The sequence below is a fragment of the Callorhinus ursinus genome, unplaced genomic scaffold (assembly GCF_003265705.2).
Source record: "Callorhinus ursinus isolate GAN/ISIS: 27379988/994484 unplaced genomic scaffold, GSC_fseal_2.0 scaffold20, whole genome shotgun sequence".
NCBI classification, from domain to species: domain Eukaryota; kingdom Metazoa; phylum Chordata; class Mammalia; order Carnivora; family Otariidae; genus Callorhinus; species Callorhinus ursinus.
Window position 1 is genome coordinate 5,042,588 of NW_027397082.1, and position 24,991 is coordinate 5,067,578.

General features: G+C 39.2%; 1 protein-coding gene across 3 annotated transcripts; it reads right to left on the reverse strand.

Annotated features, from left to right (window-relative positions):
• Positions 1-6,953: 6,953 nt before the first annotated feature.
• On the reverse strand, positions 6,954-24,454 carry LOC112830654 (pancreatic triacylglycerol lipase). 3 transcript variants are annotated; one of them, XM_073904538.1, is made up of 13 exons: positions 24,394-24,439; positions 23,068-23,222; positions 17,974-18,096; positions 15,910-16,044; positions 15,036-15,147; positions 13,705-13,824; positions 13,469-13,588; positions 12,854-12,972; positions 10,605-10,734; positions 8,971-9,079; positions 8,229-8,393; positions 7,119-7,121; positions 6,954-7,017 (listed from the first exon to the last, which is right to left on the reverse strand). In XM_073904538.1, the coding sequence occupies exons 1-13, from the start codon at positions 24,437-24,439 to the stop codon at positions 6,954-6,956; spliced, it is 1,401 nt and encodes a 466-aa protein (XP_073760639.1). The 3 variants fall into 3 exon arrangements, with proteins under 3 accessions (XP_073760639.1, XP_025736402.1, XP_025736401.1); XM_025880617.1 differs by lacking the exon at positions 7,119-7,121 and having other exon boundaries at positions 24,394-24,454; XM_025880616.1 differs by lacking the exon at positions 7,119-7,121 and having other exon boundaries at positions 23,053-23,222.
• Between the last annotated feature and the right edge of the window lie 537 nt (positions 24,455-24,991).

Below are 24,991 nucleotides of genomic sequence, written 5' to 3' on the forward strand. Positions count from 1 at the left end.
CCTTACAGTCATGATTCTTATGAATTATCAAGAGTGAATGATGACTGTGGAGCCTGGATTCCCTGATCAGAAAACCTGATCAGGACCATTGTGTTGTTTTAAGGTAAGAAGAGGCAGCCCTGTGTTCATCAGCATCGGTTTGTTCAAAACAAAGCGAACGGTACTGGACCACTCTGCTTTCTGCAAAAGTCAAAAGCGAGTGAACCAAAAAGGACTTCTGACAACAGCAGTGAGGCCAAGGCAGTATGAGAAGTTCAGAGACAAGGTCAGCCTGACCCATTGCTAAGAAAACCCTTCTGACCCCTGACCTGCCGCCAGACTTCTGTGGGGCAGACAAAGAAGTTGGGGATGGTGAGATGGATGGTGAAAACGACCCCAGCTCTTCACCCCCTCCCCCTCCCACATCCATGCCCTTCGCAGGTGATCTTGCAGCTCTGCCCATCAACAACTGGAGTCTATTTCCCCATACTTGTAACTGGGCCAGACGTGTGACTTGATTTGTCATTCGATGTGATGGCAGCAACATCTTGGATCAGCTCAAAGCCATTCAACCCTGAGACCCAGCCAAGATTAGCAGCACTGATGATTCAACCCACTCTGATCAAAGGCACGCGAGCGAATGCAGCCAAGAACAGAAGAAGCACCCAGCTAACCTGGAGATTTGTGAGCACCAATATATGCTTACTGTTTAAAGCCATCGAGTTTGGTGATGGTGTCTTATGCAGCAGTAGGTAAGCAGTTCAGGAACCCAGCTCGGCCAGACCAGGGATTCGGAGAGAACAGTTCTTGTTGAGCTCACTGGTGCCATTCTTGGGCACACAGCATCGGATGAGGGTGTATTCTTTTAAGACAGGGAGGAAACTCCCCCATCGGTCAATAGACACTGTGCTCTAAGGCACTGGCTCTCAGTAAATGTCCTGGGGGATTAAACTGGACTAATCCCCTTGCGAGATGGAGGTAAGTCTTTAAAGTATTTTAAGCTAATTAATTCATTCTGCAGCAGATAGAAAGATTTCTTTAAATCATAGTGACAACGGAAATATACTGAGTGAACTTCTATCTCAGTTAGCTTCAGGGAATTAGGCAGGATTCATATGTACACGGATGGATGGATTTCTTTGGAAACTATGACTTCCTTTCTACTAGACAGCTATCCCGTCTCCATTGTGCATGGCTCCTGGAAGCTCACAAAGTAGAGACTGAAGCTGCGAGCCGTCACCTGCCATGTCCAGTTGTCCAGATGGAGCCAAATAGCTGCTTTCCTCCAGCCAGTCAGCTCAGTCCTTGTTTTCTCCTCCAATGTCAAGTTCAGAATATACAGACACCTGTCATCTTGTAAGAGAACAATCTTCTGAATTTGGGGGTAAGAGTGGGGTTGGTGCAAACTTGGTTTTCAGAGCCCTTTAAGTCCAAAGAGGTTGTTGTCCTGAGAAAGCTGTTTTCTAAGTCTTTCCCATAGGCTGGACACTCACACACATTCAACGGAACCACGTTTCTAAATATGCCTTGTACTGGAAGGATTTGTCCCCGTGTGGTGTTGTAATGGAAGTGGGTGTGGGTGTATGACTTTGCCTTACCATCAGTCAACTCTGGACTTTTTCTTTTTTTTCTATCAGAGATGACCTATCCGTGGGATGTGAACTCAGCTGTTGAGTGTAGCTCAGACTTCCTGAGTCCTTCCCAAAGCCATTGGTAGAGCCTGTCCGTTCATGTGGGCTAGTTAACAAGGAAAAGTCTGAGGCCACACAGACCCTGGTGCCACCTGGGGAACATTAGGCCCCAAAGTCCGGACCCCCTGTGTTACCTACTTTATGAAGCCTTTCTCTGTCCTACCCCTTCCCTCCACCTCTCTCCCCAAAGTAAAGGCCAACTCCTCAGTCTTCTCAAAGTACCTGATACTTCTGAGACTGCTTCATAACCGTTTCCCTGTCCAGTTCCTTCACCAGACCCTAAGCTCTTGGGAGAGTGAGGAATGTATTATTTATTTCACATTCTTAGGGCCAAGAGCAATGTCTGGAATATGGTCATGGAGATTCCATGAACGTTTGTTAAATTAAGTAATATACTTAATTTCAGTTCTAACGAGGAAGGGACCAAACTGGCGTCACTTCCAGAGAAAACTGGAGAGGAACAAGGCGGGACCCTGTGGTGGCCACAGAGATGTGCCACTCAGATCCTTTTAAGAGAACCCACTGTTGGAGCAGAGGTGACGGACCACCCAGACGCCACCCGTTGGACCCACCACGGCACTCATGCAGAGTGGTGCACACTTCCACCAGCTGCCCCCAACCAGTGACTGAGCACGGCAAAGGGACCAGAGCCCATCCACCCCTGCCCAAAGTAGGATTCCTGCAAAGGGCCACCTTCACTTGGGGACTCTCCATGAACGTGGTCAAGACTTTCTCAGAACTTTGCTGAGGTCTGAGACTCTTTCAACCCAATCTTTCCTTCCCTTTCTCCTCTCACGGTGTTAGACCTGCACTGCAGTCTGATGGTTCTCCCTATCTACTCTTGCTTTCTCCTCTTTTATTCTTCACAGACATTTCCCTGAATAAATTCTTTGTGTGCCTGATCCCAACGTGGGGTCTGCTTCTCAGAAGACACAGGCATAGAAACAGACAAGGACAAGCAGTTGAGAGAGAAAAGTTCAGGCTAGAACTAGAGACTGTTCAGCCGCCCCTGGTTAAAGTCTCAAGTGTACTTTAGTCAACCTTACATGCAACCTACACTAGACCTGAATATGATTTATTACTTAGAGGGTGTGTATGTGGGGTGTGTGTGTGTGTGTGTGTGCGCGCGCGTGCATGTGCGCTGAAGTGAACTGTTTGTTGGGTGTAAATTTATGTAATTCATACCACAGAGTGGATTCCCTTCTTCTCTGCTAATTTTTGTGACTGTTATCTCAGTGTCTCAAGCTAAAAAGAATCATTTTGAGTCTTTTGAGGAGGGAACATGAATCAGTTTGGATTTAAATGATATCTAAATAGTAGAGGCAGGAAATCATTATCTTAACAGTTGGAGTCAGAGTTCCTTTTAGGGCAGGACTGCCTTTATTTAGGAAAACATTCCACGGAGATCCACTTTGGCTGGAGGAGATGAGACACCGAAGATATGGTCTCCAATACTAGAAAACCAAGGCATCGCTAAGTCTCTCTGCACAAGGCAGGATCAGGAGTTTGGGAGTGGGGTAAAAATCAAAGAGGGGATTAGGGAAGTTCAGAGGCCATTTTTAGGCAGCATGGCAGATGTGGAGCCTGCAGAAAAGTGACCCATGAGGGGTTTCCAGGGGCAGGTTGCTCGTGTTGCTTCAAAAGTAACACCCCTCCAGCTCCCCAAACCTTCCAGAACTTACCACCACATAAGTGGCTTATATAAATGAGGGGAGAGAATCAAGGTGAGAGCAGAGACAATGTGACAGCCCTAGGAGATGAGCCACAGTGAGGGTCCTGGAGGAGCAGTAGGTCAAACCTGCAGTTGCCATGAGGTCAGAAACTCTGGAAATTCTCAGAGCTCTTGAGGTAGCACTGCTGTGTCCAGTGGTACAAGTTGGGTCTCCCAAGGGTTAGGAAATAGATTTTTATTTGGGTGAATTCACTTGTTCCGGAAGTACCAGGTAATTTATCACCATGCAACACCCTCCCCTAGTCTGTCTCCATTTAGGCAAGCATTCACCCTATTATCTGCACTGAATGTTCGTATAAACCCTTGGAAGTTCAAGGCAGTAGATGCTTAGGTAGTAGGCAAAAACACTTAATTTTTTACTTGCTAGCATGTGAGGGGTCCACTTTTGATATTTCTCCCACCTTTCCCACACATGATTATAACATGTGTGTGTATGTGTGTGTGTGCCCGTGCGTGCGTGCACATGCATGCATGTGCACAGACATGCATATGTGCACAAAAGTCCTAGGGGGATTTGAGAGAAGAAGAAATACCTTTGCAGAGTCTTGGACCTCAGCAGCTGTTACACAACACCGTGATGAATCCTAGCACCCTGGAGCAGGAATGGTGAGGCTGGGCAAAGGCCACGGAGTCATCCAGCAGACCGAGAGGGGCACATGAAAAATTTTCCATCACGATGCCCTTGGGAAAACCTAGGTCCACTAGGAAATAGCCCATGACCTGGGGAAAGTTGTATAATAACCTCTTTGTGCTTCAGCGACTTCCCCTGAAAATGGGGATAATAAGAACACCTACTTTATAGTGTGGTCAGAATTAAAAGAGTAATATGCATAAAACACTTAGAATCATGCCTGGTGCACTGTAAGCATAATGCATATGTTAGGAAAAACAAAAACAATATAGAGGGGCAGTCAGTTGCCTTCTGAAGGACCCTGTCAGAGTAGCAGGCTGAACCGCAGAGTTGATGCAATCAGCTCTTAACATCCAACCTTGAAAAAAAAAAAAGAAATAAAGTCCAGCAAGAAACAGGTCAAAAATCACATGCTCAAAGTGAATCATTTACACACGGACTGGCTCATCCTTTCAAATGGATCTAGAACTCCTGCCTAAAGGGAAGAAAAAATCTGAGTTGGGCCTCTAGAAATAAGAATATTTCCTAAAAATTTTCTGAGATCAGAAATAGGTAAATGATCTGAGTAAACAATTCATTTAAAACAATTAGAGCAACTTACAAATGGCTCCATTATGATGAAAATGGTATCCTTCCTAACAAAAGGGTTTGTCACAGATGTATTTTTAAAGATTAAATTCTTTTAAGACCCTTTGTTCCACCTTGTTACTTGAGTAAATTTGCAGACAATCTTTTTATTCATTTGTTTCACTATTCGCTATTCATCATCATTAGTGTGTTATAGAAAAGTTCCAAGAGGAATTCATAATAATTATAATGAAAAACATTTATTAAGCACTCAACATGTATTAAGCATTGTGCTAATCTCTTTACAGGGAAATTCGGGGCTTCAAAAAGTTTCATGTACACACTGAAGACACCAAAGTTGACACGTGTGACCCAGACCTCTACCCTCAGCTCTGTGCTCGTATATTTAACTTCTCACTTGACAGGGCAGTTGTATGTCTGAGGAGCATCTCAGATTTGACACGACTAAACCTGGCCTCCCTCCTCAAATCTGTTCCTCCCAACCCAGTCCCCATTTCACTGGTATCTCCATCCTTCTAGTTGCTCCAGCCAAAGCCCCAGGAGTCCTCCCTTTCATTCAAATATTCATTCCTCCTCCACACACAGGGTCCATGTGTGTTGCAGATGCTTCATACCTTGTCCAGGAGTGTACCCTGACTGGGGTAAGCCAATGGGCACGTTCCCTTTCTCAGGCCACAGGCCAATCAGAGTGAGTCTCAGGGGTTTTGTTTGGGAAGATGGGGAGGGAAATACACGTTTTGTCTCTTACTGAATGTGAAAGAGAAGGTCTGAATAGTCTTAATTGTGGTAGACAGCCCTTCTTTAATTGGGAGAGGAGCCAGCCTTGGTATAAAACCATTAGACACCGTAGACCAGAAAGCATGGGAGCAGGAAAAGAGTGGCTCTTGAAGAGGTCCTCAAGTTGTTGAATCAACAAAACCTGAAGCTTCCCCACTTCTGGGCCTTCCAATCATGTGAACCAGAACATTCCTTGTTGTTTAAGCCACTTTGAATTAGAGCTTTCGGTTCATGTGGAAGCATCCTGATTAATACAGATTAATGGTGCCCAGAACATCTTCATGCATTGATCAACTTGTATACACTTCGGTGAAACACAGAATGAAAAGCATTTTCACAGCTCTGTGGCTTTGCCTGCGCTGTTCCCTCTTTTTCTGGAGTGCCCTTCCTGCCATGTCCTCTTGGCAAATCTCCACCCACCTTTCAAGACCTAGCACGGATGGCTTTTTCTCTTTTAGGATATTAGGAATGGGACATGACCTAATTTTAAATACTTGACTCTAGTGAAGTCATGCATTCTTTCCATTAGTGAGATGGTCATTGAAAAGATATTTATTTGGTCTCCTACTACATGCCAGGCATTTGCCAGCCACATACAACTCGTAAACCCCTTAAGGAGAGATATGCAGACAAGTAAACAAGCAATTCCAACCTACAGAAAGAAGTTCTGAGATGGAGGAAGTTCTGGATGCAACGGTAATGCAGTGGAGGAGCCTCTCATCCAGTCTTAGGGGGTGTGGAAATGGAGGTGAAGAAAGGTTTCCTGCAAGAAATGATGTCTACACACAGATTTAAGAATCAGGAGGAGTTCAGCAGGCGGGAAGACAAGAGAAAGAACATCCTAGGGAGTGGAAGAGTTTGTGCAAAGTTCTAGCAACATCTGAGATCAGGGCCCTTTTGGGGGCGGTGCTAGCATGTAGATTTCTAGAATGTGGTGAAAGATGATGCTAGAGTCCTCGGTTCAAAATTAGGTAAGAGGGCCTCGCGAGGCTCAGTGAAGGATGTGGATTCTTTCCTGGGGACCGTGGGGGAGGATCTTGGATTTGGGCTTTAGAAAGATTAAAAAGGCTGCAGAGAGGAGAGAGGCTTGAGGGGACCCTACTGGGAGCAAGGAGACAGGTCAGAAAGCATTGGATCTGCTCTGTCCTTGTCTCCTTATTTGTCGGCTTTCCTGAGATGTCTATTTAGGAGCAGACACAGACCATAAAGAGTACGGGAAAGTGGCAAAGGCTGGCACTTGCCATGTGCGCATCCCAGGAGCAGGTCATCTTGCATCCGGAAGTCTGCCTTAACTGATCTGGATGACACCAGTAAGATTAGCAAAGGGCATGATGTCAGTGCCAAGTAAAGAATTTTCTCAAGCTCCAATGCCATGTAATATGTAGCAAACTTCATCAGTCATTTGTGTTTCTTCAGACCAACTCCAAATTTTGGATTTTAATCACCTTATCCAAAAGAGCCATGGAGAAAAAAGACATGATAACCAAGGAATGGATTGCTTCACTACTAGATTTTATTAGCAGTAAGATATGCAGTGGTCACATGTCAGTGACTCCTAACATGGGGTAAGAGTGAGCAAAGTATCTTCCCTCACGGTTTCTTGACTACAGAAGTTGAACCTGCAGAGAAAAAACAACAGAAAGTCAGCCTTTCCTGGTGCACTGCTGGTGCTTTGAGCATAAAAACAGCCTCTCTTCTCCCCAGTCTGAGCGAGAACCACTCCCTGTGCCCGAGACCAGACATTGGCCAAAGGAACACAAACCTCTTCTGTATAAAGGACTGCATTCTCCTTCCCAATGTTCTTTCATACCTGTGTATAGCCGAGTGAGGAAGGGTCACTGGACGCCCCTAAGGACAGGGAGCGTTCATTTGTCATATCCTAAAGCACCTACTAAGAACTTGGTGCATTGTCAATCAATGCAATTGAGGAAGAATAGGGTCAGCAGCATGATAAAAAATCAGCCTGAGGGAAATTTCTGAGGTCCTGGTGTTACATTCACTAAGCACTGTTACTTAATTCAGTAATGGAATTGAAATGACTAGCATTACTCATTAAGACTGAACAAAACTTAGTTTGCTTGGGAGCTAATTTTCTTTAATAACATATATAAGCATATGCAAAGGGCCTGGCACATAAAAGGTGCTCAGAAGGTGCTCTCTTCTTTTCATCTTCATTTCCCTCCCTGTGGTCTGATGGCTGGCAGACTCGCAAATAGAACATTAAAGGTTAAACACTACTACTGATAAAGGACACAAGAAATGAAGGGCACACATGATCTATATATGAATAAAGGTGGACTAAATTTGTTTTGTGGGAGTTAAGAACTTGCTGGAGTCAAATTTCTTACCTACGAATTATGGCACTGGGCTTTCATTTAATTATCTCTAATTAAGAGACAAGAATAGTACCTCCATCCCACCACCATCAAGAGAGTAAACATACCCGTTACCCCAAATTACTCTCCTATTCCTTCCATCTCTCCTTCTTGACCTCGCCCATCTCCCCTCCCCCCAGGCAACCAGTGACCTGCTGTCAGACACACAACACAAGGCATAGCTGCTGAATGAAATCACTCTTTTCACCGTAGGGTCACGAAGCCAGATTCTCAATTAACACTTTACTTTCATGAAATGACATACTCATCTGCAGATCTCTCAAAGTTATTCCCTGAAAGTTCTGCTCTTTTTTAAAGAAACAGAAGGTACTAGGAAGCCATTGTGACCATGGTTTAGGAGAACCACTGTCAGAGAGTGAACCTGAAGTAGACTTCCAGTGGGAATAGCATGGGTGACTCAGTATTGCAAGTCTCTTTGGATTTTTATTACTTACACTTTTCCATCGTTTCTTTCCACCATGATCTGGGATGCTCCCACTCTGGGTAGAGTTGGGTTGATCACTTTGTTGTACCAAATAAATTTAACCTTCTGCAAATCTCCAACATCCACATCAGAGTCAAATTCATTGGAACGAGTGCTGTGTGGTTGGAGAGTGCCCCTTGGGAGTTGAGAAGTTAATGAAAATATACGTGAACATACAAAAATATACATATAAATATATACATATATGTTTCTAAAATGAGCTTATGATGCACCTCTAGTAAGATGACAGTACCTTTGCCATTCTAGGGTATTAAATAAATGCAGACATGGATGCCAACTCAGTAGCAGGTCATTTGCCAACAATAACTCATATGACTTTAAAGTCATCCTTACTTTAATAAAACTTCAAATATGTTTTAGTCATAAGCCTCCCACAACTTAATAAATGATGACATCATCATATCATCTTTTCCCTGTTGTTTTCTGGGCAGAATAATTATTTACTGATTATAAATCAGATGCCATGTATCAAAACAAACATCAGTGGTTTTCTCAGGAAACAGCAGAGAAAAAATTCAGGAACAGAATTCTGAAATGTACTAAGGTGCAAGATGAAATGATCTCTTCCTTGGAATGACGTGTGATGGTACTGTACTCCCATAGAGTTACGAATAAACGCTTATGTCCATAACATGCATTATATATGCAAAGGATTCCAACATTTAAGAAGTGTAGGGTAATATTTTACTCACTTGAAAATTTCATACTGTTTAGAATTTCCTTTATTTCCATACAAAGAAATTAGCACATGTCCTCTAACCTTCTTCCCAGACAGTGTGACAGTTACCTTATACCTCCAACCTGCACAGGGGGAAGAGAGTTGCAAACTGTCAGCTTGTAGAGAAGACTTGCTAAAAACAGGCTAAATTGGATGCCACTGCTGCTGAATTTTGAGTAATTTATATATAGGATTGGTTGTTCTTCTAATCAAATAGTCTACTTTATCTAAATGTTCAGAAGATAGGCGTGGGGCCAGGGGAGGAGCAGAGAATCTTTCCAAAGTCAATAGATGTCAAGTAATATATATATAAGTCATATATTTTGCTTCTAATTTCTTTAACCCAACAATTTATTTTTGAATATTATAAGAATTTTATCTTAAAAGAAAGTAGGAAAGGGGCACCAGGGTGGCCTGGTTGGTTAAGCCTCCAACTCTTGGTTTTGGCTCAGGTCATGATCTCACGGTCATGAGATCAAGCCCTGTGTCTGGCTCTGTGCTCAGCGTGGAGTCTGCTTAGGGATTCTCTCTCTCCCTCTGCCTCTGCCCCTCCCCGGCTTGCGCACTCTCTCTCTCTCTCTCTCTCGCTCTCTAAAATGAAATAAATAAATAAAATCTAAAAAAAAAAGAAAAAAAGAAAAGGGTAGAGTATGACATTTTCACCAATTTACTATTTTCTTCTTTTTTTTAAGATTTTATTTATTTAATTTAGAGAGAGAAAGAGCACAAGTAGGGGAAAGGACAGAAGGACAAGAAGAGCCCCGCTGAGCAGGGAGCCTAAAGTGGGGCTTGATCCCAGGACCCCGAGATCATGACCGAAATCAAATGCTTAACTGACTGAGCCACCCAGGCGTACCCTCAATTTACTATTTTCATAGGTCATCACATTTTAGAGTCCTGTTGTCTTTTTGTCTAAATTGTCTACATTTATTTAAAAAAATTCTATAATTCAGCTTTACCTTGCCTTTGGAAATGTATTAAGTTATGGTAACCACTTTGTGGTACTAGTCAATAGTTAACTAGCAGTTGATGCCGTTTAGAGCTAACCTGGGCCAAACTGAGGAGGGAATAAAACCTGGCTTTAGTTTTTACAATGCAACCAAACCCACTGACTCCAGTCTAAATAGTTTTCTTCCTCTGACCCAGGAAGGAACATGCCTCATCATCCCTGCACCCTCTAATTCTTATCACCCATGGAGTCTACAGCCGTAAACAGCTCTTAAATCTGTCAACTCCCTACCATTCCCACAGCCTCTGCCATCTCTGTCCTGGATTACTTTTCTGCTTGTACAAAACCTCAGAATTTTGCTTTAGTGAAACTTCTGACTGAATTGGAAGAGTCTGGAGCAGAAGAAACCTCCTGAATTCAGCACCAGAATCAAATATGAAGAAATTAATTTTTCTATCATTGTCAGTTCAGGCCCCCCAATTCTGCTCTGTTACTCCAATTAGCCAGAGTTACATTGAGCACGATGGCTTTTGAAAAATTTTCCATGTTGGGAAGGAGTGTTTACAACTTTTGTACAGAAGAGCAATTTCACGCATTTTCATGGAACATGATAAAATACATAGCATTATGAATTTAAGGCAAATATAATAGAGACTTACGGGCAAAATTGCTGGCATCACCAGTATTTAGATAAAATATCTGGTTCACTCCGTTTGTTTTTCCAGGAAATCTGTCAGCATAATGACCCATCTGTGGGCAGCCTTCACTTGGGCAGGGGAAGCACTTGTTCTAGGGGAAATTAACAAATGATGAATGAGGACACTCTTTTAATAGCATATCATCTTTTTCCACCTGTTGCGGCAGTTCAAATATTCTAAAGCCAATTCTGTCGTGATGGCAAAAGACGACTTTCATAGTGTTTCAGCAAAGGGGAAAAATGCATTTCATTAGTTACGAAGACAAATTTGCCTGTGAAAAAACACAATACGGAACAAAAATATAAAAATTACACGAAAAGGGAATTTAAATATATATTTATACATATATTTTAATCTTCTCTCTTTTGCCTCTGTAAGTTACTCAAGACATCCATTTGCCTACAGGTGGTTAGATTTTTTTTTAGAAAGATTGCAAAAGAAAGAGCAAGGGGTGATAATCAGCTCTGATATGCAAAATAGGATCCATTAAGAGTCAGGTTTTTCTCAAAATTTTTAGCTCCTGCTTTAGCATATTAAGGTCTGAAGGAATCAGATCTCAGAATTCTCCCAATGTGAACAGATAATGCCCCAAGTGGTCCTTAAGTCTTAGCTGTGTGGTTGGTGTGGAGAATATATATATATCACTTAGGAAAATGTCCTCTTTCTGGGCCAGGAATTATGGGAAGAAGAGAGGAAGAGGGAAAAACAGAGTGGGGCAATCCTGCTCCATATTAGAGGCAAGGGGCAGACTTTTGGATCAATGAACCAGATGGGGACTGGGCCAAGTCTCAGGGTCTGCATCCAGCAAAAGCTAAGGAGAGACTGAGCCAGTCAGAGAGAAATGGCCAGAGCTATATGGGGAGGTTGGCCAAGCCAGAAGAGTTGATGTGCCTAGAGATTATCTGCAGACACCAGCAGCACATCCATCAATAACGCAGGCCCTCAAGTCCTCCCCTCTGCCCTACACACACACTGACCACCACCCCATGATCACTGTGCCCAATACCAGCTTGGAGAGAAGAGGATGAAGGGGTCCAAAGGCTGAGAAATATGCAAAACTGAGAACTTTTTCTTATAAAAGTGTCTGAGCATCACCTAAAAGGACTGTTTATATTACTGAATCAGACTAAATTTTAACTGAACGAAACCTAAAGTTTCTTCGCTTATTTTCCCCATTACCTAGAGATTGGGGATTTGGAAGCACAATAAAAATAAAATTAAACCAAAGAAAGGGGATGGTGATCTTGTTTGTACACAAGCTGTACTGTGAATAAACTATGCATCCCCCCACACATATAGCCAACAGTTGTTGAATGCTAATTATTATATTTTAGATTCTGAGCTAAGGAACTAAAACATATCATCTCATTAAATCCTCCTGCCAAACCAGTGGAGTCTACCATTATTATTTACATTTAGAAATGAAAAAAACTGCCTTCGAATGAGGTTAAATATTTTGTCCAAATCATTCAACCATTTAATCAGGTGAAATCAGGTTTCAGATTCTCTCTCTTTAGCACTAAGTTATACATCTTGATAATTATGACTTCACCTGGTATGTTACTTAAAATTTTATTTATTAAATGACATAGGTTGCATACTTTTATTTGAAAAAAATTATAGTGAAAGGAAGAGCAATAAAAATTAATAGGCAATAGATATATCATTTTCAAGATCACCTTTAAGGATCCTAACCCAGATACCTAGTGAATACCAAACAAGATGAAAACTCAAAACCAAGCAAGCAAACAAACAAAACTTGGCAATTATAAGATTGCACAGAAATATCCACATGCACATAATGATATAGTTTTATAGGTTCAGTATTTAAGACAAGTTTTCTATATTTATCAGCATCCTGTAGCCATAGCTCAGATTTCACAGACTTTTTTTTTTAGTTATAATTATTTCTAAAACAAGTTTGAACATTTGCGATACATACTGAAGTGATAGAGAACAAGGTAGACATGGGACATCTTAGTATACAAGACCATTTCTCTAAAGTTCTCCAATGCCTCATCACTATTACGATAAATATGTATGTCAACTATACTTCAATTAAAAAATAAAAATATGTATAATTAAAAGTATAAATAATGTGGCAGTCATACGGTGACTTTCGCTGAATGCATGTCATATACAGGGAACTACACCCATCATGAGAAGTGATGGTCACAAAATTCTTTAGGTACAAAGTGGAGTCTACTTACTGCAGTGAAAACATTGTAAGAGGCACAAGGGAATCCAGCAAAGCCATCAGGGTTGAGGATGCTATCAGAGTAATATTTGTAGCTTCTTAAGTGATTACAGGCCACAAAGTCACGAGTCCCTTTGAAATCAGACAGTACACATCAGCAACCGGTTTTATTTTTCCAAGTTAATATCATAATTAGAACATGGTTGTTGAATAGATTTTTCTAATTAGTGTGAACTCATGGTGGTCACAGAACAAAATCATCTCTGAAGTGTATTTATGATTTGTGATGCAGTTACAAGTGAAATACTATTTAAGATTTTAATAGTAATGCCATAGCTAAATTAAATGGAAAAATAACTTTAGAAGGAAGATATTGGTCCATATAGATATAAGTACAATTTAGTAATCCATTCCCCAAATTAGATCCTTGGAAAGTTGACTTACAAATACATTTTCTTTCTACAGTCTCCTCAGGCCTACTGTCCCCAGTGAAAAGTCTATATTTTGGGTTAAAAGTCCTTTGTTGTAGAAAATGTGAGATCTGTACCAAAATATTTAGCGAGTTTAGCAAAAAATGAAACACGGATTTTTCCCTAAGAAAATCTCTTCATGCACATAATGGTTTTACCTTCCCAGATCCCGTCTATGTCAACAATCTGAGAGAGAATGTTCTTCTGACATCCGGGCATTTCTTTTCCTCCATTTGGAAAGAAATCTAGGTGGCCTACAGTTTGACTCATTCCAAACCCTGAGGAATATTAAAATATGAGAAAGTTGATGTTGATGTATAGACTCAAAACACTCTAAAACACTCTGATATATGGACTCAAAAAATACTCGCAGAAGATGAATTGAAGAACTCACCCAAGTTGGGGATTATAGGGGAAGCGTCTGTGTGAATTACATCCACAAACTGGGCATCACTGGGGTCCAATCGGACTAATTCGGGCGTGCCCTCAAAGCAAGGTTCAGCTGGATCCAACCCTAAAGTAAATAGAATGTCATGCTAATATCAGTGTACATCCACATTGACCTTTCTTTATTAATTACCTACCCAAGTGCAAGCATTGGCGGGAACCATGACTTATGCCTAGAAAGAGATAAGCTAGTTCTTCCCAACCTTATCATTTTCTTACATTTTCTGTGTCTAATTTTCTATTTGCATTGTAATGAATTTTCCTCAAACCATGGAATTTGGCTCTACTTATGGATGTTTAGCCCCTGGGACAATCCTGGTCACTAACAGCAGTTCTAAGGAAAGAGACAGATTCTGGGAGACTCCTAAGAGCTGGTTGGGATAAAAAAAGAGTCCCCATTCTAAGGTAAAATCCTGTAAGGGCAAGGACTTTGGTTTTCATGGTCACCAGGACCTCAGCTTTGCAGAGTGCCTGGCTGAGCAGGCCCTTGTAAACATTCACGGATTATGAGAAAGAATGTTCTCGCCAGCAAATTAATGCTAGACATCCAGATGCTCCCACCAACCCAAAATGTGACCAGTTTATCCAAAGTATCAAAAAGAAAATCAAAAGTTCAGAGACCGAGTAGGATGATGGAAGAGGAGTGTGGTTGCTCCCTGAAACAGTCACCTCTCAGATCCAGGATAGCGAAGGGTTTCCTATAAAGTTGCAATGTTGTTTTAGGGCCTGAGTATACAACACGTGACCCCATTGGCCAAATGCAACCAGTCTAAGATTTGTGAAATGCTATTTTTTTATCTAACCAAAGCATGCAGAATTGGTTAGCCTGGACTGACGACCTGTCCCCTGCAACTCTTGGCTTGTGGTCAATGAGGATTGGGCTAATTATCAATTGCTATTGAAGCAGAATATAATTAATTATGCATTTTTGAGTTCCTTGGGTTTAATTCTATTTATTATTTATTCTGTTATTTATGCCATTTATTCTATTCATGAAACTTGTCCTTTGTGAATGCCTGACAACAGGAAAATAGATCTCCTGATGTTCTTAATTAAAATTTTAGTCATATGCAATATTTATATATATGTTAACATATATACATGTTAAACAGGGCTCTGTAGGCCAAAGAACAATATCAGCAAAAAATTCATAAGGTCTCAGAACATACTGATTTCTGATCATGTGGCCCAATTCAGCAAATGCCAAATTTCCATCCTTTTAGACCCCATTTGGGCTACCCTGAGTCCAGCTTTTCTGTGGTTACTGTTTTGACCAACCTGTGATTCGTCCAACAGTCCCATTGGTCCTCCTTCCTGCCTCCCCAGCTGCGTGTGAGCCCAGGCTGTGGCCAATGATGTGGACATTGGAAGGTGAGTACTCAAATGCTGACTGTTGGAAAGAAAATTTCTTCAGAATGTTTCCTAATATTGCGAACTTCAAGATGGCCATAGAAGGAGATCCTCGCAAAATGTGAGTCTTAAGAAGATCTGCTGTCCCTTCAAAGCAACTGATTTTCATGACTTTTTTTTTTTCAGTTATCATAGAAAATGGCAATGGTCTAATGTTTAAGCTGGTGGAAGTTGGGCTCTCTTTTGTTGTTTTACTATGTAGAGGAACCCTTGCTGCGTATGAGGAATTGTTACCCAGAGGTGGTGAAGCAAATATATGGGTTAGCAGGTAATAATGAAAGCAATTATGTAAGCACATTCTTGTTTAACATTTTTTTAAGGTTTTAGTTACCAAAGCAGGTTAGCTTGGTGTCATCGTGCTTCTGTTAAAAAAAATTAAAAACAAAAACAAAAACAAGGTAGTTTTCATCTTGAGGTTGACATTATCACACCAACTTGTTTTAATAGATGGTAAAATTAAAGGAATACTGATGGAATTCAGTAGAAACAACCTACTTAGTTGCTTGAGTAACATCACTTAAAAAAACTAGTGTTTTGACTTAAAGAGGCATATTGATGAAGCCCAAATCTAGATTGATTGATTGATTGATTGATTTTGCGTTTTTCTTTTCAACCACAGGGAAAGCCAAATCCCAGGAGAGGAATGTCTTTAGCAATTATCATACCTACAGCAATTTTTTTTTCTTAAAGAGAATCTAGAGAGCAATGGACATGGACTTTTATACAACCTAGAGGTAGTTACCTGAAGAACCTGAACAAAATATGCCACTTCTGCCCCGACAATCCGGATGTTCTGTGAGGCCTGCGTGTAACCGGTTCGGGAGCCACTTTTCCAATCCACACAGATGCAGTTCACACTTTCCACTGTGAATAGGTTCTGATGGAACAGACACAATAAACAGGTAAAGAATTCAGGATATTTATTAATTAATAATTAGACATTTGAGAATGGGGATAAATTTCCTCCACAACCTATACAATAATATCAAGCTTATTTTTAACCCTACAACAATGAACAAAACTTCTAGTCTGTTATGGATATGAAATTCCTTTTAAAGTTTAACATTGGCTCCAAATTGAGGGTTTGGCCATAATGGGAACTGGATTCTTGGGATATCTACTGTAACAGAGGCGTAGACATTTGTTGCAGGGAGAGATGTATAAAATGGGGTACAGTGGATTGTCTCATTAAAGCATCATTAATGTCAATGTCCTACATTGTCTCATACTAGAATGCACCCCAGGACCTTGTCTGTTTTGTTCACTGCTGTATCCGCAGTGCCTCAAAGTGGTCCTGGCACATAGTAGGTATTCAATAAATATTTATTGGATGAATGAATAAATGAAAGGCTATGTTAGGACTTCCTTAAATAAATATACTGGAGGTAAATGGGTAAGCTTTTCCATGATGGAAAGACTAAGACTAATCCAAGTTTTTAGATGAACATATTTTACTGTACATTACTGATGAGTTACTTCACATAAAAGCATAACCTACCAGATATGTACTGGAAGCTTTGTCTGATGCGGGTCAGTGATAGACTCATGAATGTTAGATCTGGCAGGAATTTTGTTTGTTTGGGTGTATGTTTATACATCCTCACCTTTTTTCCAAGAAAACTTTTAGAAGAATGAAGCAATCTTAGGAATCATCTCCAATTCTTTTACTTTACAAATAGAAATCTCCGAAAAGGGAAAATGATTTGCTAATGTCATGGTTAGCTAAGGATAGAGTCAGTACTAGAGTCTAGGACCTTTAACCTTCTAGGTTAATCCATTTGTTTCTCTGTCATAAAGTAACCATGTTGTCAAAGCCAAATCATGCAAGAAAAACAAATCTGCTTTGGGGATTTCAGAAATAAATTGTGTACACATATCTAAAAATTTACATTCCCTTTGACCTAAGAACCACTTTGTCTTTTTCTTTCATTGTTCTATAAAAATCTATTCCTACCCTCCCCCTAATAATCATCAGCTTAGAATATTTTAGAAGATAAGTTAGGGTTTTGCTGATTATTTTTAAACTTGTGAAGTTAAACCTATTTATTTTGGCTGTCTTCAGAATCAGTGGATAGTTTCTAGAGTTGATTCAATACAGCCTTCGGCATGAGTCATAGACAGGTCTGAAATTAAAAGTGTTTAGGAGGACCTTTGTGTGTTGTTTTTCCAACTCTGAAGGAGTTGGTGAATAGATGAATCAAGGATAATGTTCTCAAGCACTAGCAGTTGCTAGGAAAATATGTTCTATTTGATTTTCTGTCTTTTAATTCTTCATTATCATGGGGCACATAGCCGAAGGCAAATTAAAGAAAATTGGATCACTATAGTTGAAACAAGACAAGTCAAAAATGAAAACCTACACAGTTTTCCTAGATATTGCTACCATAGGAAATCAAAGAGTAGCAAGTGAAAATCAGAGCAAAACAATTTGGGCAAAGTAAGTTATCTTAGTTCTTCACATAGAAATTAAAACCTATTGAAAAAATCAAATGTTATTGAAAACACAACTAATGTTGCATCAGTATGGCAACATCTGTTGTTAAAATTTTGAAATATCTCTGCATTAGTTATTAAATAACCACTACCCAGAGCCACCAAGTGCTTGCCAATCTTGCTGCCCTGACTGTCCCAGTTCCCCTCCACATGCTACCACCACTGGACCTCCCTGTGAAATCCCAGGAGAGTCAGGTGATCCTCCGGTGTCATGGTGGCTGGCATTTGTCCTGATTGGTTGCAGCCTGTGCCTTCCCCATTGTTAATCATCACTCTGGAAACAACCTTCCCTTAATTGATTACCATGTCTCACCTTGCATATATTGGCCAACCACTTTTCTTCTCCCTTGTCTATGAATCCATGAATAATAAAGCGGGTTTTTCTATCTGTTCTGAAATTGGAGTTTGTGATAGTTGATGGGTCTGCAATAAGTTCCTATTTTGGGAAGAAAAGTGTTCAATGTCAAGTTTCTCATATGTCCAATAGAACCATTTGCACATGGAGGGATATGGCAGGTAGGAGAACACCATCAAGACTTGAGATCCTTGTGACTAAGGATTCTCCTATTACAGGCAAGCTATTTGCGATCATCAAGTTTCAGACATCATAACATTTCTGCAGTTGCTCTACTCAGGATAAATGTCTGCTATAATATTGATGTAGGGGGTCTTGTCTCCAAACAATGGAAGGTTATGTGTGTGTGTGTGTGTGTGTGTGTAAATTGTATACACACACATACACACATATAAAATGTTGGGAGATTATATATAATATTGGGAGAGTTTATATATATGTATACATATATATAACTATATTCAGAATGTTTATCAAATGGCAACATAGAGGTAGGATAAAAATGATATTAAGTTCCAATCAAGACAAAGGGTAGCTAAATGGATTAAAAAAACAAGACCAATCTATATGCTGTCTACTGGATCATTTTAGATCATTTCAGGTCTAAAGACACATGTAGAGTAAAAATGAAGGGATGGAAAAAGATACTTTATTTTACTTATTTATTTATTTAAGATTTTTAATTTATTTTTTGACAGAGAGAGACACAGCAAGAGAGGGAACACAATCAGGGGGAGTGGGAGAGGGAAAAACAGGCTTCCCATGGAGCAGGGATCCTAATGCAGGGCTCGATCCCAGGACCCTAGGATCATGACCTGAGCCAAAGGCAGATGCTTAACAAATAAGCCACCCAGGTGCCCCTGGAAAAAAATATTTTAAGTAAATAGGAACAAAAAGAAAGCTGGAGTAGCAATACTTATATCAGACAAAATAGACTTTAAAACAAAGGCTATAATAAGAAACAAAGAAGGACTTTACATAAAGATAAAGGATCTATCCAATAAAAAGACATAACACTTGTAAATATTTATGCACTCAACAGAGAAACACCTAGTTATATAAAACAAATATTAATAGATGCTAAGGGAGAAATTGACAGTAATACAATAATAGCAGGGAGCTTTAACACCGTGTTTACGTCAATGGATAGATCTCCCAATAGAAAATCAATAGGGAAAGAGTGGTTTTAAATAACACATTAGAACAGATGGACTAACATATATTTACAGAATATTCTATCCCTAAACAGCAGAATACACATTCTTTTCAAGTGCACATGGACATTCTCCAGAATAAGTCAAATGTTAGGCCACAAAACAATCCTCGATAGAGCTAAACAGATTGAAATCATATCAAACATATTTTCTGACCACACTGGTATGAAACCAAAAATCAACTACACGAAGAAAAGTGGAAAAAACACAAACACGTGGAGACTAAACTATATGCTATTAAACAACCAATGGGTCAAAGAAGAAATCAAAGATGTAGTTAAATCAATATCTTGAGATAAATAAAAATGTAAATGCAATGTTCAAAAATTTATGGGACACAGCAAAAGTAGTTCTAAGAGGGAAGTTTACAGTGATACAGGCCCATATCAAGAAATAAGAAAAAACTCAAATAAACAATCTAACCTCATACCTAAAGGAGCTAGAAAAAGAAGAATAAATAAAGCCCAAAGTTAGTAGAAGGAAGGAAATAATAAAGATCAGAGTGGAAATAAATGCAATAGAGACTTAAAAAAGCAATAGAAAATATCAATAAAACTAAGAACTATTTCTCTGAAAGGTAAATAAAATTGATAAACCTTTAGCCAGACTCATTAAGAAAAAAACAGAGAGGGCCAATAAGTAAAATGAAAAATGAAAAAGAAGTTACAGCTGATACCACAGAAATACAAAGGATCACAGGAGACTACTACTAACTGTGATATGCCAACAAGTTGGACAACCTAGAAAAAATGAACAAATTTTAGAAATATATGATCTTTCAAGACTAAATCAGAAAGAAATATGAAATCTGAACAGACTGATTACTAGTAAGGAGATTGAATCAGTAATTATACTCCCAGCAAACAAAAGTCCAGGACCAGACAGATTCACAGGTGAATTCTACCAAACGTTTAAAGAAATCTTTCTCAAACTATTCCAAAAACCTGAAGAGGAAAGAATGCTTCTAAACTCCTTCTATGAGGTTAGCATTTTTCTAATACTAAAACTAGACAAACACTACAAAAATATTACAGGCCAATATTCCTGATAAACATAGATGTAAAAATCTTCAACAAAATACCAACAAACTGAACTCAACAATACATTAAAAGGATCATGTATCATGGTCAGGTGGGCTTTTTTCCAGGGATCCAAGGATGGCTCAATATCCACATATCAATCAGTGTGATATACCCCATTAACAAAACGAAGAATAAAAATCATATGATCATCTCAATGGATGCAGAAAAAGCATTTGACAAAATTCAATATCCATTTATGATAAAACCTCAATAAATTGGGCATAGAGGAGTTGTACCTCAACATAATAAAAGATGTATATGACAAATCCACAGTTCAAAGCATACTCAACAGTGAAAGCTGAAGGCTTTTATTTTTCTAAGATCTGGAACAAAACAAGGATGCCCGCTCTTTCCACTTTTATTCAACATAGTATTGGAAATCCTAGCCACAGCAGTTAGGCAAGAAAAACGAAATAAAAGTCATCCAAATTGGAAAAGAAGAAATACAACTGTCACTATTTGCAGCTGACAGGATACTATATATCAAAAACCCTAAAGCCTCCACTAAAAATCTACTAGAACTAAAAAATTAATTCAGTAAGTGGCAGGATACAAAATCAATATACAGAAATCTGTTGCATTCCTATATAGTAATAATGAACTAGCAGAAAGAGACATTAAGAAAATAATCTCATTTGTAATTGCATCAAAAAGAATAAAATACCTAGGAATAAATTTAACCAAGGAAGTGAAAGACCTATCTTCTGAAAACTATGACACTGATGAAAGAAATTGAAGGCAACATAAATAAATGAAAAGATTACCTTGCTCATTGATTAGAGGAATTAATATTATTAAAATGTTCATGCTACCCAAAGCAATTCAATGCTACACAAATTCAATGTAATTCTTATAAAAACATCAATGACACTTTTCATAGAACTAGAACAATAATCCTAAAATTTGTATGGAACCACCAAAGATCCTGAGTAGCCAAAACAATATTGAAGATTGAAGGAAAAAAAAGAACAAAGCTGTACGTAGCATGCTCTCAATTTTGAACTATACTACAAAGCTATAGTAATCAAAACAATATGGCACTGGCACAAATACAGAAACATTGATCAATGGAACAAAATAGAAAGCCCAGAAATAAACCCACACTTATATGGTTAACTAATCTAAAACAAAGGAGGCAAGAATATACAGTGGGCAAAGACAGGCTCTTCAATAAATGGTGTTGGGCAGCCACAAGTAAAAGAATGAAACTGGAACACTCTTACACCATATACAAAAATAAAACAGTAAAGACAAAGCGTAAGGCCTGAAACCATAGAACTTCTAGAAGAAAACGTAGGCTGTAAGTTCTTTGACATTGGTCTTAGCAATATTTTTTGCTTAGCAATGTTTTTCAGACAAGAACAACAAAAGCAAAAATAAACAAATGGGACACATAAAACTAAAATCTTTTGTACAGCAAAGGAAACCATTGACAAAAATGAAAGGCAATCTACTGAACGGCAGAAGATATTTGCGAATGATATATTTAATAAAGGGTTAACATCCAAAATACATAAAGAACACATAAAACTCAATATCAAAAAAACAGTCAGATAAAATAATGGGAGGAGGATCTGGTTAGATGTTTTTCCAAAACGATATACAAATGCCAAAAGGCACATGAAAAGATGCTCAACATCTCTCATCATCAGGAAATGCAAATCAAAACCATAGTGAGATACCACCTCACACCTGTCAGAATGGCTATTATCAAAAATAAGAATTAACAAGTGTTGTTGAGCATACGGAAAAAGGGGAACCCTCATGCACTGTTGGTGGGAATGTAAATTGGTGCAATCACCAATAAAAAATGGAATGGATATTCCTCAAAAAATTAAAAATAGAACTACCACATGATCCAGCAATTCCACTTCTAGGTTTTTATCTGAAAAAAATGAAAATGCTAATTTGAATAGAAATTTGCACCCCTATGTTCATTGCAGTATTATTTACAATAGCCAAGATATGGAAGCAACCTAAATGTCCACTGATAAATGAAATGAATAAAGATGTGTAAAATACATACATATATATATATATATATATATATATATATATATATATGTGTATGTATGTATAACTCAGCCATAAAAAAGAATGAAAGTTTGCCATTCATGACAACATGGGTGGACTTAGAGAGTATTATGCTAAGTGAAATAAATCAGATAGGACAAATACCATATGATTTTACTTATATGTGAATCTAAAAAAAAAGACAAATGAATAAACAAAACAAAACAAGACTTAAAGATACAGGGAGCAAACTGAAATGGTAGCCAGAGAGGATGGAGGTGGGGGTAGGGATGAAATAAGTGAAGGGGATTAAGAGGTACAATCTTCCAGTTATAAGATAAATAAGACAGGAAGATGTAATGTACAGCATAAGGAATATAGCCAATAATATTGTAACAACTTTGTATAGTGACATGGTAACTAGACTTATTGTGGTGACCATTTCACAATGGTTTTATACATTCAATCACTATGTTGTACACCTGAAACTAGTACCATATTTTATGTCAATCATTCTTCAATAGAAAATAAAGTGAATCTAAATTAAAACAAAAAGAGAATAATATCAAGTTAATGGACATTCTATAAACAAGTTACATAAAATAATACTTAACCTCACTGCCCCAAAAGTCTACAAAGATGAAAATTCCACTAATTTGTTCTCTTCAGAAAACTTAAAAATTTAGTATTCTTATCACATAAAACGGATAGGACTTAGTTCCGAAAACAATGAGTTCTCTTACTTGATAGTTATCCGGGTTCTCATTAGTGTATAGGAGGAAGTGGGTATTGACATCTTCTGGAACCCAGGGCAGTATTTTGAGGGGTCTTTGCGCAATTCCTGCCCATGGGGTGTCATCACTAAAGCAGCCAAGTCTTGGGAAGCAGACTTCTTTTCCTGTAATCACCCAGAAGTGTTTCAAGGATGTTAGTTTAGTCAGAATGCTCTTTTTTTAATGGTCTCTCTGCCAAAATATGAGTTAAATTACATTTTATGGGATATTTACTTCCTCTGCATACCCAGACATCTTCCTATAGATGTACTCACAAAACAGCTTCAGCGTCCCAGCTAAAGACAGGCTTCTGCTCCTCATTTCTAAAAGTACGACCACCTGACTCCCTTCGTGTCTCTGTCCAGTCCCATGCCGGGACCCAGTTTGGCTTCTCAATGCAGATGTCTTCCTTGGGCCACTGGCACCCAAGAAAAGAGCAGCCTTGTGTCCCCAGGCCTCAATAGAGAGGGGTGAGGTTTTCAATTCTTTGCAGCCATCTTCTGGTGTTGGGCTTTGGGTAGAGAGCTTAAGTTTCATGCAAATGCCAAAACTTTATAACTCTACCTCGCTGAGTATTTAGGTCTCTGACCTATGTTTGAGGAGCATTCTGGATTCCCGTGATGAAGAAGCTGCTCATGAATAATCAAACAGAAAATCCATGGTTTGACACAACTCTATGCTTGAGTGTTAACCTATAAAAGAACAACACAAAGCAAGGGATGTCCAGGACGATAAAGTCTAGATTAATAGTAGGAGTGGGAGTAGTAGCTGTTGTGGGGGCGGCATTCTCAAAAGTTATCATGTGCCAGGGGCCACACAAGACGATTTACAGGACATGTCCTGTGTAAGTCTCACAATTATCCTGTATTAAGGGTGGTATTATATGCCCATTTCACAGATGAAGATAGCGAAGCACAGAGAGGTTAAGAATTTTGCTCAGGGTAATACACCTGTGGCTGGTGGAAACAAGGTTCAACTTCCACATGTGATTCCAAGCCAGGGTTGCTAGATTAGCAAATGAAAATAAAAGTCAAATGTGAGTTTCTGATACACAATGAATACTTTTTAGTATAACTTTGTCACGTATTCATTGATTATCTGAAATATTTGTTTATCTGAAGTTCAAATTTAACTGAGTATCTTAGATTTTATCTAGCAACCTTACTCCAAGTGCCTGTGCTCTCCATCATGCATCTTTTTTGCTCTACTCCTTATGCCATAGTGGCTTGAATTCAGCCATCATAAACTTTCTGAACAGGAAATCTCTTCTAGCACTACATAAGTATCTTTTCTTACCTACTACTGTTCCCAGCAGCAGTGATAGTGTCCAGATTAGCAGCATCTAAATAAAGCAAAAAATATTATTGAGTCTGACTAAATATGTTTTTAAAAAATTGGCATAATTCAAGTTCAGTTAAACCTCTGGGGGAAAATTGATAAATTCTAGTAAATTAGGCTTGGAAAACATGTTCCTGACTCACCGTGGCAGTTCCATCAGGTTCCACACACAACCAGATAGTGCCTTACAGGTCCTTTTATAAGTAAACCTTATCTCTTTGAGAAGTTCCATGGAAAAGTGGCATGAAAAGAGAGGACGTTCCAAGTGCGCATTTCTAATTTTAATCATAAATAAACTAAGATTGATAGAGTAGGTCAAGTTTCCCACAGTACTTGGGGGAAGATGAGAAAAGGGTTCATACAGGGGCGCCTGGGTGGCTCAGTCGTTAAGCGTCTGCCTTCGACTCAGGTCATGATCCCGGGGTCCTGGGATCCAGCCCCGTATTGGGCTCCCTGCTCCGCGGGAAGCCTGCTTCCCCTTCTCCCACTCCCCCTGCTTGTGTTCCCCCTCTCGCTGTCTCTCTCTGTCAAATAAATAAATAAAATCTTTAAAGAA

Bases quoted from the DNA above. Each gene is read 5' to 3' on its own strand.
- LOC112830654 (XM_025880616.1), bottom strand. From the start codon at position 24,439: ATGCTGCTAATCTGGACACTATCACTGCTGCTGGGAACAGTAGTAG. The intron at 13,589-13,704 runs GTGAGTTCTTCA...AATATTCCTCAG, and splicing joins CCCTATAATCCCCAACTTGG to GGTTTGGAATGAGTCAAACT. The intron at 10,735-12,853 runs GTAAGTAGACTC...AATTTCCCCTAG, and splicing joins CTTACAATGTTTTCACTGCA to AACAAGTGCTTCCCCTGCCC.